General features: G+C 37.0%; 3 protein-coding genes across 3 annotated transcripts; 2 read left to right on the top strand and 1 right to left on the bottom strand.

Moving 5' to 3' along the window:
- Positions 1-2,343: 2,343 nt before the first annotated feature.
- On the bottom strand, positions 2,344-3,879 carry LOC142180346 (5-OH-xanthotoxin synthase-like). The gene is made up of 2 exons (XM_075252233.1): positions 3,393-3,879; positions 2,344-3,007 (listed from the first exon to the last, which is right to left on the bottom strand). The coding sequence occupies exons 1-2, from the start codon at positions 3,645-3,647 to the stop codon at positions 2,396-2,398; spliced, it is 867 nt and encodes a 288-aa protein (XP_075108334.1). The 5' UTR covers positions 3,648-3,879; the 3' UTR covers positions 2,344-2,395.
- Positions 3,880-13,578: 9,699 nt separating this feature from the next.
- On the top strand, positions 13,579-15,114 carry LOC107781086 (5-OH-xanthotoxin synthase). Its single transcript, XM_016601721.2, has 2 exons — positions 13,579-14,065; positions 14,451-15,114. The coding sequence occupies exons 1-2, from the start codon at positions 13,811-13,813 to the stop codon at positions 15,060-15,062; spliced, it is 867 nt and encodes a 288-aa protein (XP_016457207.1). The 5' UTR covers positions 13,579-13,810; the 3' UTR covers positions 15,063-15,114.
- A 1,912-nt stretch (positions 15,115-17,026) lies between these two features.
- LOC142180049 (cytochrome P450 71A1-like) lies at positions 17,027-17,401 on the top strand. Its single transcript, XM_075250968.1, has one exon. It carries the CDS (start codon positions 17,027-17,029, stop codon positions 17,399-17,401), a length of 375 nt encoding a protein of 124 aa, XP_075107069.1.

Genomic DNA, 17,401 nt, shown 5'->3' with positions numbered 1-17,401 from the left:
CCATGAGTACGAGCCTCCCACCGGCCCTTCGACAAATCATGCCATACGCGCTCGGCATATGTTGATGTCGAAACTAGGCTCCTGACCCAGTTCTCGAGATGGGGAACGGCACCCGGCATCCAAGCAACGACTGTGTCAAAAAAAACACTGATAAGAAAAGATGAAGAAGTAAAAACAACAAAAACTAAAAATGGAATCACACTTACGGTTCATATTCCATTTCTCGGGAAATGGCATACTCTCTGCCGGAATTAGGTCCGAGGTCTTCACGCGAACGAACTGGCTCATCCAAACCCGATCTTTGTCTTCATCTATGCTCGAGGTGAACGCCTTGGTGGCCCGTCATTGAAGCTTTATCAGCCCACCTCGGTAAAGAAGAGGACTATATAATCATACGAGATGGTCGAGGGTAAAGGGAAGCCCGTCGATTTTGCTCACAAAGAAACAGAGCAATATTACAATCCTCCAGAAATAAGGGTGTATTTGGCCGAGGGTCAATTGGTACTTCTTGCAGAAGTCGATGATGACCGGATCGAGGGGACCCAGCGTGAAAGGATAAGTGTAAATACTCAAGTACCCTTCCACGTGGGTAGTGATCGCTTTCTCCGGTATCGATATCATAACCTCTTTGTTTTCCCAACCACAATCTTTCTTCACCAAATTAATAAGGCTTTGGGGTATCGAGCATATATATATCGATACCGGCTCACATTGACCAGAAATCGATGAGGGTTTCTCGACCTTAAATTCGGAATTGATAACACATCCCCAGGGAATGAGTTCTTCGAGGTGTGGCTCCACCACCGGTTTCTCACTGGTCGGCCGAGAGGAGGAAGCATCCTCTTTCTGAGGAACGGTTTTAGATATCTTGGCCATCTAAATTTTCAAGAACAAAGAATATTGGAAATTGATATATTTTGGTGTTTGGTGAAGAACAAGTAAAGAAATTTTTAAAACCTGAAAGTAGAGAATTTTGGAGAAGGCGAAGAACTGTGAAGGTTGGAATGAAAATATTTGAAGGTAAAGGTTTGAAATGATGAAGAAGGGGGCTATTTATAGATTTCACAGTGACGATTCAAAATTGATAATGGCCGACCATCGACTGACGCGCATTTAATGCCTTGGTAACTGGACCGACGAGATATTTGTCACATACGTCACAATCGGGCTCGACGCAGACGTAAGTGTGTATCTAGTCAGAGGTTGACAAATCATATCGTTTCTCGCCACATTCTTTTCGAGAAATAAGGGGACTATCTGTATATGGTCAAAACCGAGTTTACCCTTCGTGTGTTTAATCAAGATTAGAACATGATGGACCGAAGGTCATTATTATAAGCTGTGATGTGAAGTTGTGTTGTCGAGCTCGAGATCAAGAGACCAACCGATGTCAGGCTCGAGTCAATATCAAGCTCGAGACCCAGAGACCGACTGATGCCGAACTGGAGTCAATATCAAGCTCGAGACCAAGAGAACAACCGATACCGAGCTCGATTTAATATCAAGGATCGAGCGTAAAGAAACCGACCAATACCGAGATTAGCCGAGACCGAGATCGAGCCCAGATAGAGGTCGAGCGACTAGAGACCGATCAAGACCGAGATCAGCCGAGATCGAGATCGATCCTAGATAGAGGTCGAGCGAATAGAGGCCAATCACGATCGAGAGCAGCCGAGTTCTGGCTCGAGCCAAGGGACAAAAGAGCCGTTATGGCCGCATTTGGGGAGCGAATCTCGGCGAAAATCAATAAAAAGCCAATTAATTAATCTATCATGGGATCCCCACTATGTATTTTGAATTATATTCAAAGTAGGATTCCTCTACTATATTAAGAGTGGCTATCATTTGTAAAAGGGGACTCGATTTATTCATTCACAGATTCATTTCATACATTCATACACTCTCACGTTCATGGATTACTGAGATCTACACATATATAGCAAATATTATCTTTTTTGGGCTTTGGATATTGATTAATCTTGTTCATTTATCAATCTTTCTCTACTTAAATTGGGTTTGTATTCATTCCTTTTTACAGTCAATATATTCGATATATCTCTACTTATTTTTTCGATTTGTACCAAGTTATACTACGTGTCCTTAGAACTACGTATAAATTCAACTCTATCCGTTTTTCGGGTAAACAAAATTCTTAACCCTTGTCCTAACTCATCTCCACATCATAGAACCACATATATAGTGGCAAAGCGGTTTCTTTTTAGGAACGACCAACTCCTCCCCCCCCCCCCCCCCAAAACCCAACACCACAAGATAACCTTATACATAAAAGAAACTAAAATGCAACACTGTTAAGGCTAGGTGTAGAAGAAGACGCAGTCGTGATTTAATTATTGAATTCAGAATGATGTTATTATACTTAATTCGAGTAGAAAATCTACAAATAATTTTTAGGGATAAGGCAAAGTTCATTTTTCTTATGCATGGTAATTCCAGGCTTAACATCCGTGTCAATGTCCTCTTTTTTCATCCCACAAGGTAACTCCCAATCAAATGCATAAAGAAGATTTGATAATGCAAGTTCCATGGATGCAACTCCAAGTGCTATCCCTGGGCATCCTCTTCTTCCAGCTCCAAATGGAATATAATCAAAGTCATGGCCCTTAAAATCAATATTGCTATTCAAGAATCTTTCAGCTATAAATTGTTCTGAATTTTCCCATATTTCAGGATCCCTTAGTATAGCCCATGAATTAACATGAATTATGGTTCCCGGCTGAATTTCATACTGTTCTAGTGTGGATTTTTCCATTGATTCTCTTGGCAGTAGGACTGGAACTGGTGGGTACAATCTAAAAGACTCCTTTATCACTGCTTTGAAATAGGGAAGATTTTGGATATCATCTTCAGTCACAATATTGCTTTTCTTTCCAACTGATTTTCTGATTTCTTCTTGGACTTTCTTCATAGCTTTTGGATTCTTCATGAGGGCTGTCATTGTCCATACTACTGCAGCTGCGCTAGTGTCTGATCCTGCTAGTAACACATTCTACAAAGAAATTGACAGGGAAAGAAAATAAAAGTTGTCAATTAATGAGGAAGCCTCAAGGAAATACAGACCACATTTAATTTGTGCTACCGTAAGTTATTCATGTCACTCTATTTAAGCTAATCTCAATGCAATTTTATATTATATAAAACAAAAGTTTCATAAGAATAACAAATGACAAGGAAAAAGTGTCTTTAGCAATAAAAATTCTCTATATTTTCTACTAGCATGGCATCATATCAATCTCCAACAAAATCAAAAGACTCTAACAATCATTACACCTAATTAAAGTAAACGTACTAACATCAGCGTGACCGGTTAATTTTAGTGAATCCTCACAATATATACGTATATATATAGGTAGGTTTAAGACATAGGAAATTACCATGACAAGTGCTTTTATATCCTCCAAAGTGAGATCAATTGGTGTTGATTTCTCTTTCTTCAATTGGAGCAGAATATCAAGAATATCTCCTTCCATGGATTTTGGCCTATTGGGATTAAGATGCTGCTCAATGAGTTCTTTATAAAACTCATCCAAATCATTGAAAATCTTCTCAAGTCGAGCTGTAACTCCAGTAAGTTTATCAATCCAGCTTAAAGAAGGGAAAAAATCAGACACAAAGAAACTAGCCATCATTGCTCCAGATTCTTCTAAAAGAAAATTGAATCTCTTCCTTTCAAAGTATCATATTGATGCAAATTTCCAATGAATGGAAGCCCTATAGGACCTGGTAGCAGATTAGTTTTTCCACCCTTTTTGGCTTTAAGAAGAAGGAAAATAAGAATGATAGGAAAGGCTGCAAAGATTAGAAAGAGTATCATTTTGTTAATTTTTCCCTCAACCTCTGCAAACCACTGATCTTTTTCTTTGATTCTTTTCAATTACAACAAGAATCTCTAAAACATATTAAGGTTATACGGATCTTGATGTAACTGATATCCGACTGACATATAGGCCATGACGGTGACGTAGAAAAATCATAGGCTCAAAATTAAATCTTGAGAATGACCATTTTCCCCTAGCAATCAATACTTTGCAGGTTTTCAAGATATTTGTCTCGTCAGCATACTAACGATAGCGTAATGAATAAATATCTTGTAGGGAGCGCATGTGATTCTCAATTATTGGTAAATTCTAATTTTGATATTTGTCATATGTTATTAAGTACAGTTTGTGGGACCATCTAATAAAAAGAAAGAAAGAAAATGATGACAACAAGTTGTAATAATGACGTGGGCGGCTGGAAAAAAAGTTTGACAACTTACAAAGCAAATTGCATGTGCAATCATTTTGATTGGCCGGAAGTTTGACAAATTTTGCAATAAACAGTAGGTTCGCTCTTCATTTTATACACATCTAAAACAAGAGAGAAATATTAGAGCTCTGAGAGTAAAATAGTCTGTGAGAAAATAGAGTGGAGTAATATTGTGGTGAGATATTTAAAATAAAGAATGTTATTTTTTTTGAGTCGTAGTAGTCTTTTGACACTACAAAATTGTAATATTATAGTAGTATTATATTACTCCTCTCGGGTATTCTATTTTACCCCGTTAACAGATTTGGTGTCATTATTACTCTCTTGTGTTATTATTATTTATTGTGGATATTATTCCTGGGCGAGATATTTGTTTTTCCCAACAACGTGGTATCAGAGCCATGGCGAATAATGATCTGTTGTCTTTTCAGTACCATCGTCTCACAAAAGATAATTATGAGAAATGTTGTCTACGTATGAAAGCCATTTTGGCTCTCAAGATGTGTGGGAAATCGTAGACAAAGGGTATCCAAAACCCGATAATGAGGAAGCTCTGTTCAAAATAAAAAAGATGTCTTGATAAAGACAAGAAAGAAGGATCAATAAGCCCTCACGCTCATCCACCAATATTTGGATGATACCATGCTTGAGAATGTGACATATGCTACCACCTCAAAGGAAGCGTGGGAGATTTTAAAAAATTCTCTCCAAGGAGTTGACAAGGTGAGGAAGGTAAAACTTCAAACTCTAAGGGCTGATTTTGAAGTTTTAAATATGAAAAAATCCGAATGCATTTCGGATTATTGTTCAAAAGTGAAGGCTGTTGTAAATCAATTGAGAAGATACGGGGAGGACATAGAAGATGTCCGTGTGGTAGAAAAGATCTTTCGCACTTTAACACCAAAATTCGATTTTGTAGTATGTGCTATTGAAGAGACTAAAGATTTAGACTCTATGATGGTGGAGCAATTGGAGGGTTCTTTACAGGCCCACGAAGAAAAGATCAAAAGGAGACAAAAAGTGTCATTGGAGCAATTTCTTAAAACTTAGGCATCCTTTAAGGATTATGGAGGTGAAAACAGCTATCGAGGGAATGGACGAGGACGAGGCCGTGACAGTCATGGAAGAGGAAGAAGTAATGGTAACAACTTCAACAATGAAGTTAAAATCCACCAAACATTCAGAGGTCGTGGTCGTGGACAAAGAGGAGGAAGAGCACGTGGCTACTGCCAAGAAAATAATGGACAAAGGTATGACAAATCAAAAATTCAACAGTTTACTAAATATATCTGAGTCAACATTGTTGGTAGATGCATTTTTCATGCATTTACATTGCTTGTTCACACTTAATATGATGTCATGCATGACATTATTAAGGCCATTTCCCTTCTATAACTATCAAGGGTTTTGTTCATTTGAAATCATCTCTCACTTGCCTTCTTATCTCCTAAGGCATTTGAATCTTCTTTCTCTTTTGTAGTATTTCACTTGTATTTTTGGAGTGAAATAAATTTGAGTTGATTGTGTCCGAAGACTAGGCAAAAATCAAATTTTGCCGAACCTCGTTAATTTCTGGTGTTCATTTTATTATTGTCTCATTTACTATTTATTAGCTACCTTTAAATATAATAGTTGTGATTTAATCACTCTCTATATATTCGGCTTCCGCAACATTATAAGCTTTGATAGAAAGTTTATGCTAAAATTGAGAAAATAAAACTGGGATCCACCCTATAAATATGCTGTTTTTCTTTTTTAGAGAAGATACCAAATTACTCTAAATATTCATGTAATGTACTCCATATAATTGTTGGTAGAACCGCTAAAAAAGGGTCAATCTTTTTGGACTCTGATTGTCGCACCATACAGACAATTAATCTAAAAGAAACAAGAAAAGTGGAAAATTTACACGGATTAATCCCTTTACGCGATTGATTGTGAGCTTAACTTTAAGATCAGGGTCATCGGCTAGTTGCAACAACACATTAACCTTATCCTTTTAAACAGAATTCTCCTCTGCTTTAGCCTTGTGATCTTCAAGCACATAATTGTGAAATTTTACCAGGTTTATCTTCAAAATCCTCATTCGTATGTACTACCCTTGCAAGTCAAGCCAATTTAGCAAAGGTATACGATCTCCAAATTAACCAACCCATCGAGGACAAACCATTCAGCTAGCATCCATCACAAATTTTCAGGTGTAACTATTGAATCATTAGATTTTGACTCATCACTATAGTACTTACCACTCATAACCATCCTACTGATAATGCAGAGAGTGAATTGAGGTAAATGGTCCTTGAGAAAAATTGGCTTTTCCTGATAGAACAAAAAGTCAGAGAAGTCAAACTTCACCTTTTCTCAACACGAATGTACTCGAATGAACCAAGCCGTTTGGATTAAGTGTCTCAGATAGGTAGATCTTCTGAGTTGTTAAAGCTAGTGTACCTACCAGCAGCTAATGTCGGGCGAGAAGCAAAGACGGCATTATGTGTTTTCAAATTGCTTTGGCCATTTAATGGGGAATAATGCTATCAGAGCAGGCTTGGGACCGAACTTTAGGAGCACTAAATCTCCCATATTTTTTTGAAAGAAGGCGAAAAGACTCATGTGGTAGTGAACTAATAAGGTTTCAACTGCCAATAATTGGCCATGGCCTCGGACCTGTTTTGGGGTATAGATGGTTGATAACTTTTGAAATAATATCTAATGCTAGTATCCATGCCAATTCTATGTATACCGAAGAAATCTCCATAATTGTACAATGAATTACTAATTAATATTTGAAAAGGTTCTATATATGGATTTTCTTGTACATCAAGATTGTAGAAGTATCATGTTAATGACATGGGCAAGATAGGCTAGACACCCTTTATTCATCATTTTCTTGGCCTTAGGTAAGAAATAAACATATCCACAGGCCACAACCAAAGCTGTACAACTCTTCCCCTCTCAGACTTCTTCATTAGAAAAATGAGATCTGACTATTTTGGCACGACATTCTGAGGAGGCATGACAAGATGACAACTAATCCATTCCCATAGTTACATCAAATATATCATTTCTAGTTCTATGAGGTCGGCCGTAGTATTATGGTCCTGAATCGAAACTGTGCAGCCTATGTAAACTTTTGTTGCTTCTATGGACTAACCAACTGGAGTAGAAACTAGAAACAACTCATCTAACTATTCCGGTTCTTACCTGAGATTCTTAGCAAAATATGGAGTAACATAAGAAAATGTAGCGCCAATGAACTGGCATTGACAGAAACTTATGGTAGAGACAGAAGTGCCAGAGCAGAGATTTATAAGATGACTATTACTGAAAGTGTTTAGTACATATGGCAAGAGAGGAATTTGAGGATATTTCAGAGTAAACAAAGGCTGGCTGAGCAGATTACATGGCTGGTAATACAGGACATCTTCTGTAGAGGATCTATGATACCTAGATTAGCTAAGAAGGTAGAGGAGCTCAATCTATCCTTAGGCTAGTCTTTCTTGGATATACTGTGATGCTATAGTTAGGAGGTTAGAGGGGTCAATTTGGTTACCCTTGTAATTAGAGCATGTAGCCCAGTTCCTAGTTTCTTTTCTTTTGTTTAACAATTTAACCTATACATAGTTTACTAGGTAGTAAGAATTTTTTTTTTGCCAAACAAAAAATGTAGAGCCCGAGTCAATAACATTTTCAAGCCATCCTAATATCCCTACCAAGTTCCATAACATCTGTTAATGCGTCCCAAATGTATCATTACCCTCAACTGATTTTCAAACATCTTAGTTACACACCATTCATAAATCACTGAGCTATTAAATTAGTCCAAGTTAGTTAAAAAATATTACGGAGTTTTACATGTTACTCCACATTTATACGAAAAAAGATAGTTCTAGAAATATTTTAAATAAAACATTTTTTCTGTATAAAATGACTAAAAAACTTATCAGTTGATTGAAAGTTAACTGTGTTGGGAAAAAATAATATCTCGCCCAGGAATAATATCCACGATAAATAATAATAACACAAGAGAGTAACAATGACATCAAATCTTTTAACGGGGTAAAATACAATACCCGAGAGGAGTAATATAATATCACTATAATATTACAACTTTATAGTGTCAAAAGACTACTACGACTCAAAAAAATAACACTCTTTATTTTAAATATCTCACCATAATATTAATCATAGTCTGTGGATCATTCTGAGAGCTCTAATATTTCTCTCTTGTTTTTGGTGTGTATAAAATGAAGAACGAAGCCTGCTATTTATAGCAAAACTTGCCAAATTTTCAGCCAATCAAAATGCTTGCATATGCAATTTGCTTTGCAAGGTGTCAAACATTTTTTTCAGCCGCCACTTCATTATTGCAACTTGTTGTCATCATTTTCTTTCTTTATTTATATTTATTTTTTATTAGATGGGTCCCGCAAATCTCCCCCTTAATTTTGATTTTTCCTCATCATTTCAAGTCTTGATCTAAACCTCTAAAAATCTTCAAATTTGAGAGGCTTGGTAAAAGTATCCGCAACTTGATCATGAGATTTCACATACTTGAGCTCGACTTCCTTCTTGACAATGCATTCTCTAATGAATTTCTGATGAAGTGATACCTTGTATCTATATGCTTGCTTCGATCATGATACACTGGATTCTTTGCAAGTGCCTGTGCGGATTTGTTGTCAATACAAATCTCTATAGCTTCAATTTGTGGTAAATTGAGCTCCTTCAACAATCTTCTCAGCCAAATAGCATGATAGGTATAAGATGTTGCTGCTACATATTCAGCTTCACAAGTTGAGAGAGTAACAATTGATTATTTCTTTGAACTCCAGGAAATAACACAATCACCCAAGAAAAACACAAAACTTAGTTGTGTTTTTTCTATCATCAATATCTCCCGCATAATCACTATCACAATATCCCATAAGGTTAAAATTATTAGAAAATGAATAAAATAGCTTAAAGTCGAGCGTACCTTTTAGGTAACGAAGAATTCTTCTGGTGACTTTCAAATGAGTGGAGGTAGGAGCTTCCATGAAGCGGTTTACTACTCCAACTACAAAGAGTATATCTGGCCTGGTAAAAGTCAAGTACCTCAAACTTCCCACAAGACTTTTGAAAAATATGGGATCCACTTTTTCTCCTTCGTCAAACTTGGACAACTTTGTCCCACTCTCAATTGGTGTGTTCACGGGGTTGCAATCGAGCATGTTGAACTTCTTCAATATCTCTTTTGTATAGCTTTCTTGAGAGATAAAAATTCCATCATCCATCTGCTTCACTTCTAGGCCCAGGTAGTATGACATGAGCCCTACGTCTGTCATCTCGAACTCACGGGACATATGTTTCTTAAAAGCTTCAAACAAACTTGGGTTATTACCCGTGAAAATAAGATCATCACCATAAAGACAAACAATCAATATATCTTCATTAGTATGAACTTTAAGATAAAGAGCATATTCATGGAGACAACGAGTAAACCCATTGTCTTGAAAATACTTGTCGATGTAACTATTCCATACTCGTGGGGCTTGCTTCAATCCATATAAAGCTTTGTTCAACTTCAGCACTTTATCTTCATGGTTTTTTACCAGGAAGCCCAATGGTTGTTCAACATAGACTTCTTCTTCAGGATAGCCATTCAAGAAGGCTAACTTGACATCAAGTTGATGGATTTTTCACTTCATTTGCGCTGCCAAAGAGATCAGCAAATGAATCATCTCCATGCGGGCAACAGGTGCATAGACTTCTTCATAGTCAATGTTGTATCTTTGCTTGTAGCCTTTAGCCACAAGTCGTGCCTTGTATCTCTCCACATCTCATCAACATTATTTTTTGTCTTGTATATCCATTTTACTCCAATTGCTCAATGACCCTTGGGAAGAATTGGTAACTCCCAAGTGTTGTTCTTCTTTATTAACTCGATCTCCTCCTCCATGGCTTGTCTCCACCTTTTGTTTGTAACAACTTTATCAAAGTTCATTGGTTCATTGTCAGCAAAGAGACAATATAAAAAATCAAAATTAGTAACTTCTTTTGTGTCCTCATAGAGCTCTTGAATACTCCTTGTCCTTTGCGGCTGTTCATTTGAACTTTCTTGAGGAGAGGAAGATGCAACATTTGTTGGAGAAAGAGGTGGAGTTGTATCCTGCATAGGTTCTACGTTCTCTGGTTCTTCTTCATCACCAAAGTATGGAAGAAAATTATATGAAGTTTCTTCCCGAGCTTCCCAATTCCATGTCAATTCTTCATCAAATTCAACATTGCGACTTACTACCAGTTTGTCGCTGCTTGGGTTGTATAACTTGTAACCTTTTGAACTCGTATCATAGCCAACAAATACGTGCTTGAAACTTCGATCGTCAAGCTTTGCTCTCCCTGGTTGTGGCACATGAGCATAGGCTATGCTCCCAAATATTCTCAAGTGCTTGACACTTGATTTTCTTCCACTCCATGCTTTTTGAGGAGTTTGATCTCTAACATTTCTTGTTGGAGACTTGTTGTTCAAATAAACTGCACAAGAAATAGCTTCGGCCCAAAATTCCTTAGGCATACTTTTAGCTTTCAACATACATCTATCCATATTAAGAATCGTTCGATTCTTTCTCTCTGCAACTCCATTTTGTTGGGGTGAATAAGGTACCGTTAAAGGGCGACGAATTTCATGAGACTGACATAAGTCATTAAATTCTTTTGAAGTGAATTCGCCTTCTCTATCAGACCTTAAAGCTTTAATTTTATAGCTACTTTCTTTTTTCACAAGTATTTTAAAATTTTTAAAAGCAACAAAAACTTCAGATTTTTGGTTTAAGAAATAAACCCAAGTCTTTCTACTAAAGTCATCAATGAAGAGCAGAAAGTATTTACTTTTACCAAAGGAAGGTGGATTGATTAGCCCACACACATCGGTGTGAACAAGCTGGAGCGGTTTGGTTGATCTTGACATGGCCTCCTTTGGAAAAATCCTCCTTACATGTTTTCCAAGAAGATAAGCTTCACACAACTGATTGGGATGATTGATTGATGGTATCCAATACACCATGTTCTTTTCTACCATTAATTTGAGCGCTTCAAAATTCAACTGTCTAAATCGCATGTGCCAACACCATGATTCATCTTGCATATTAGCTTTCAAACACTTTGCATCAATTGTCTTAAGATTCAGGGAAAATAATCTATTATTTGCCATATGCACTTTAGCAATTAGAATTTCATTTGAATCTCTAAGCCAAAGATGCATATTTTTTATGTGGATGTCATATTCCTTTTCAAGAAATTGGCCCAAACTCAAAATATTACTTTTTAATTTTGGGACATAATAAACATCTTGAATTAACTTATGGTCACCATTTTTATAGCAGATCAGAATCGTATATATCCATTCTATTTGAATCTTTGATGTATCTCCAAATGACACATTACCTCTCACCGTTTTATTGATCTCCACAAATTTTTCTTTGCATCCACATATGATTGCTTGCTCCATTGTCCAAATACCACGAGCTACAATAATCCCTATCTTCGTCTTTGAGTGCCAACAACAATGTTGACTCATCTTCTTCTTTCTTGTCGTCAACAAGGTTAGCTTTCTCTTCAACATTACTATGACATTCCCAAGAGCAATGGCCAAATTTATGATAATTATAACACTCAATTTTTGATTTGTCATACCTTTGTCCATTATTTTCTTGGCAATAGCCACGTGCTCTTCCTCCTCTTTGTCCACGACCACGACCTCTGAATGTTTGGTGGATTTTAACTTCATTGTTGAAGTTGTTACCATTACTTCTTCCTCTTCCATGACTGTCACGGCCTCGTCCTCGTCCATTCCCTCGATAGCTGTTTTCACCTCCATAATCCTTAAAGGATGCCTAAGTTTTAAGAAATTGCTCCAATGACACTTTTTGTCTCCTTTTGATCTTTTCTTCGTGGGCCTATAAAGAACCCTCCAATTTCTCAACCATCATAGAGTCTAAATCTTTAGTCTCTTCAATAACACACACTACAAAATCGAATTTAGGTGTTAAAGTGCGAAAGATCTTTTCTACCACACAGACATCTTCTATGTCCTCCCCGTATCTTCTCAATTGATTTACAACAGCCTTCACTTTTGAACAATAATCCGAAATGTATTCAGATTCTTTCATATTTAAAACTTCAAAATCAGCCCTTAGAGTTTGAAGTTTTACCTTCCTCACCTTGTCAACTTCCTTGGAGAGAATTTTGTAAAATCTCCCACGCTTCCTTTGAGGTGGTAGCATATGTCACATTCTCAAGCAGGGTATCATCCAAATATTGGTGGATGAGCGTGGGGGCTTGTTGATCCTTCTTTCTTGTCTTTGTCAAGACATCTTTTTCATTTTGAGCAGAGCTTCCTCATTATCGGGTTTTGCATACCCTTTGTCTACGATTTTCCCCACATCTTGAGAGCCAAAAATGGCTTTCATACGTAGACAACATTTCTCATAATTATCTTTTGTGAGACGATGGTACTGAAAAGACAGCAGATCATTATTCGCCATGGCTCTGATACCACATTGTTGGAAAAAAAAATATCTCGCCCAGGAATAATATCCACAATAAATAATAATAACACAAGAGAGTAATAATGACACCAAATCTGTTAACGGGGTAAAATACAATACCCGAGAGGAGTAATATAATACTACTATAATATTACAACTTTGTAGTGTCAAAAGACTACTACGACTCAAAAGAAATAACACTCTTTATTTTAAATATCTCACCACTATATTACTCCACTCTATTTTCTCACAGACTATTTTACTCTCAGAGCTCTAATATTTCTCTCTTGTTTTAGATGTGTATAAAATGAAGAACGAAGCCTGCTATTTATAGCAAAACTTGCCAAATCTTTCAGCCAATCAAAATGCTTGCATATGCAATTTACTTCGTAAGTTGTCAAACTTTTTTTTTCAGCCGCCCACGTCATTATTGCAACTTGTTGTCATCATTTTCTTTCTTTCTTTTTATTAGATGGTCCCACAAACTGTACTTAATAACATATGACAAATATCAAAATTAGAATTTACCAATAATTGAGAATCACATGCGCTCCCTACAAGATATTTATTCATTACGCTATAGTTAGTATGCTGACGAGACAAATATCTTGAAAACCTGCAAAGTATTGATTGCTAGGGGAAAATGGTCATTCTCAAGATTTAATTATGAGCCTATGATTTTTCTACGTCACCGTCATGGCCTATATGTCAGTCGGATATCAGTTACATCAAGATCCGTATAACCTTAATATGTTTTAGAGATTCTTGTTGTAATTGAAAAGAATCAAAGAAAAAGATCAGTGGTTTGCAGAGGTTGAGGGAAAAATTAACAAAATGATACTCTTTCTAATCTTTGCAGCCTTTCCTATCATTCTTATTTTCCTTCTTCTTAAAGCCAAAAAGGGTGGAAAAACTAATCTGCTACCAGGTCCTATAGGGCTTCCATTCATTGGAAATTTGCATCAATATGATACTTTGAAAGGAAGAGATTCAATTTTCTTTTAGAAGAATCTGGAGCAATGATGGCTAGTTTCTTTGTGTCTGATTTTTTCCCTTCTTTAAGCTGGATTGATAAACTTACTGGAGTTACAGCTCGACTTGAGAAGATTTTCAATGATTTGGATGAGTTTTATAAAGAACTCATTGAGCAGCATCTTAATCCCAATAGGCCAAAATCCATGGAAGGAGATATTCTTGATATTCTGCTCCAATTGAAGAAAGAGAAATCAACACCAATTGATCTCACTTTGGAGGATATAAAAGCACTTGTCATGGTAATTTCCTATGTCTTAAACCTACCTATATATATACGTATATATTGTGAGGATTCACTAAAATTAACCGGTCACGCTGATGTTAGTACGTTTACTTTAATTAGGTGTAATGATTGTTAGAGTCTTTTGATTTTGTTGGAGATTGATATGATGCCATGCTAGTAGAAAATATAGAGAATTTTTATTGCTAAAGACACTTTTTCCTTGTCATTTGTTATTCTTATGAAACTTTTGTTTTATATAATATAAAATTGCATTGAGATTAGCTTAAATAGAGTGACATGAATAACTTACGGTAGCACAAATTAAATGTGGTCTGTATTTCCTTGAGGCTTCCTCATTAATTGACAACTTTTATTTTCTTTCCCTGTCAATTTCTTTGTAGAATGTGTTACTAGCAGGATCAGACACTAGCGCAGCTGCAGTAGTATGGACAATGACAGCCCTCATGAAGAATCCAAAAGCTATGAAGAAAGTCCAAGAAGAAATCAGAAAATCAGTTGGAAAGAAAAGCAATATTGTGACTGAAGATGATATCCAAAATCTTCCCTATTTCAAAGCAGTGATAAAGGAGTCTTTTAGATTGTACCCACCAGTTCCAGTCCTACTGCCAAGAGAATCAATGGAAAAATCCACACTAGAACAGTATGAAATTCAGCCGGGAACCATAATTCATGTTAATTCATGGGCTATACTAAGGGATCCTGAAATATGGGAAAATTCAGAACAATTTATAGCTGAAAGATTCTTGAATAGCAATATTGATTTTAAGGGCCATGACTTTGATTATATTCCATTTGGAGCTGGAAGAAGAGGATGCCCAGGGATAGCACTTGGAGTTGCATCCATGGAACTTGCATTATCAAATCTTCTTTATGCATTTGATTGGGAGTTACCTTGTGGGATGAAAAAAGAGGACATTGACACGGATGTTAAGCCTGGAATTACCATGCATAAGAAAAATGAACTTTGCCTTATCCCTAAAAATTATTTGTAGATTTTCTACTCGAATTAAGTATAATAACATCATTCTGAATTCAATAATTAAATCACGACTGCGTCTTCTTCTACACCTAGCCTTAACAGTGTTGCATTTTAGTTTCTTTTATGTATAAGGTTATCTTGTGGTGTTGGGTTTTGGGGGGGGGGGGGAGGAGTTGGTCGTTCCAAAAAAGAAACCGCTTTGCCACTATATATGTGGTTCTATGATGTGGAGATGAGTTAGGACAAGGGTTAAGAATTTTGTTTACCCGAAAAACGGATAGAGTTGAATTTATACGTAGTTCTAAGGACACGTAGTATAACTTGGTACAAATCGAAAAAATAAGTAGAGATATATCGAATATATTGACTGTAAAAAGGAATGAATACAAACCCAATTTAAGTAGAGAAAGATTGATAAATGAACAAGATTAATCAATATCCAAAGCCCAAAAAAGATAATATTTGCTATATATGTGTAGATCTCAGTAATCCATGAACGTGAGAGTGTATGAATGTATGAAATGAATCTGTGAATGAATAAATCGAGTCCCCTTTTACAAATGATAGCCACTCTTAATATAGTAGAGGAATCCTACTTTGAATATAATTCAAAATACATAGTGGGGATCCCATGATAGATTAATTAATTGGCTTTTTATTGATTTTCGCCGAGATTCGCTCCCCAAATGCGGCCATAACGGCTCTTTTGTCCCTTGGCTCGAGCCAGAACTCGGCTGCTCTCGATCGTGATTGGCCTCTATTCGCTCGACCTCTATCTAGGATCGATCTCGATCTCGGCTGATCTCGGTCTTGATCGGTCTCTAGTCGCTCGACCTCTATCTGGGCTCGATCTCGGTCTCGGCTAATCTCGGTATTGGTCGGTTTCTTTACGCTCGATCCTTGATATTAAATCGAGCTCGGTATCGGTTGTTCTCTTGGTCTCGAGCTTGATATTGACTCCAGTTCGGCATCAGTCGGTCTCTGGGTCTCGAGCTTGATATTGACTCGAGCCTGACATCGGTTGGTCTCTTGATCTCGAGCTCGACAACACAACTTCACATCACAGCTTATAATAATGACCTTCGGTCCATCATGTTCTAATCTTGATTAAACACACGAAGGGTAAACTCGGTTTTGACCATATACAGATAGTCCCCTTATTTCTCGAAAAGAATGTGGCGAGAAACGATATGATTTGTCAACCTCTGACTAGATACACACTTACGTCTGCGTCGAGCCCGATTGTGACGTATGTGACAAATATCTCGTCGGTCCAGTTACCAAGGCATTAAATGCGCGTCAGTCGATGGTCGGCCATTATCAATTTTGAATCGTCACTGTGAAATCTATAAATAGCCCCCTTCTTCATCATTTCAAACCTTTACCTTCAAATATTTTCATTCCAACCTTCACAGTTCTTCGCCTTCTCCAAAATTCTCTACTTTCAGGTTTTAAAAATTTCTTTACTTGTTCTTCACCAAACACCAAAATATATCAATTTCCAATATTCTTTGTTCTTGAAAATTTAGATGGCCAAGATATCTAAAACCGTTCCTCAGAAAGAGGATGCTTCCTCCTCTCGGCCGACCAGTGAGAAACCGGTGGTGGAGCCACACCTCGAAGAACTCATTCCCTGGGGATGTGTTATCAATTCCGAATTTAAGGTCGAGAAACCCTCATCGATTTCTGGTCAATGTGAGCCGGTATCGATATATATATGCTCGATACCCCAAAGCCTTATTAATTTGGTGAAGAAAGATTGTGGTTGGGAAAACAAAGAGGTTATGATATCGATACCGGAGAAAGCGATCACTACCCACGTGGAAGGGTACTTGAGTATTTACACTTATCCTTTCACGCTGGGTTCCCTCGATTGTGACTGAAGATGATATCCAAAATCTTCCCTATTTCAAAGCAGTGATAAAGGAGTCTTTTAGATTGTACCCACCAGTTCCAGTCCTACTGCCAAGAGAATCAATGGAAAAATCCACACTAGAACAGTATGAAATTCAGCCGGGAACCATAATTCATGTTAATTCATGGGCTATACTAAGGGATCCTGAAATATGGGAAAATTCAGAACAATTTATAGCTGAAAGATTCTTGAATAGCAATATTGATTTTAAGGGCCATGACTTTGATTATATTCCATTTGGAGCTGGAAGAAGAGGATGCCCAGGGATAGCACTTGGAGTTGCATCCATGGAACTTGCATTATCAAATCTTCTTTATGCATTTGATTGGGAGTTACCTTGTGGGATGAAAAAAGAGGACATTGACACGGATGTTAAGCCTGGAATTACCATGCATAAGAAAAATGAACTTTGCCTTATCCCTAAAAATTATTTGTAG

Source organism: Nicotiana tabacum, chromosome 4 (assembly GCF_000715075.1).
Source record: "Nicotiana tabacum cultivar K326 chromosome 4, ASM71507v2, whole genome shotgun sequence".
In the NCBI taxonomy this organism is placed as follows: Eukaryota; Viridiplantae; Streptophyta; class Magnoliopsida; order Solanales; family Solanaceae; genus Nicotiana; species Nicotiana tabacum.
Note: the sequence above shows the minus strand (reverse complement) of the source record. Positions and strands in the feature narration are given on the sequence as shown.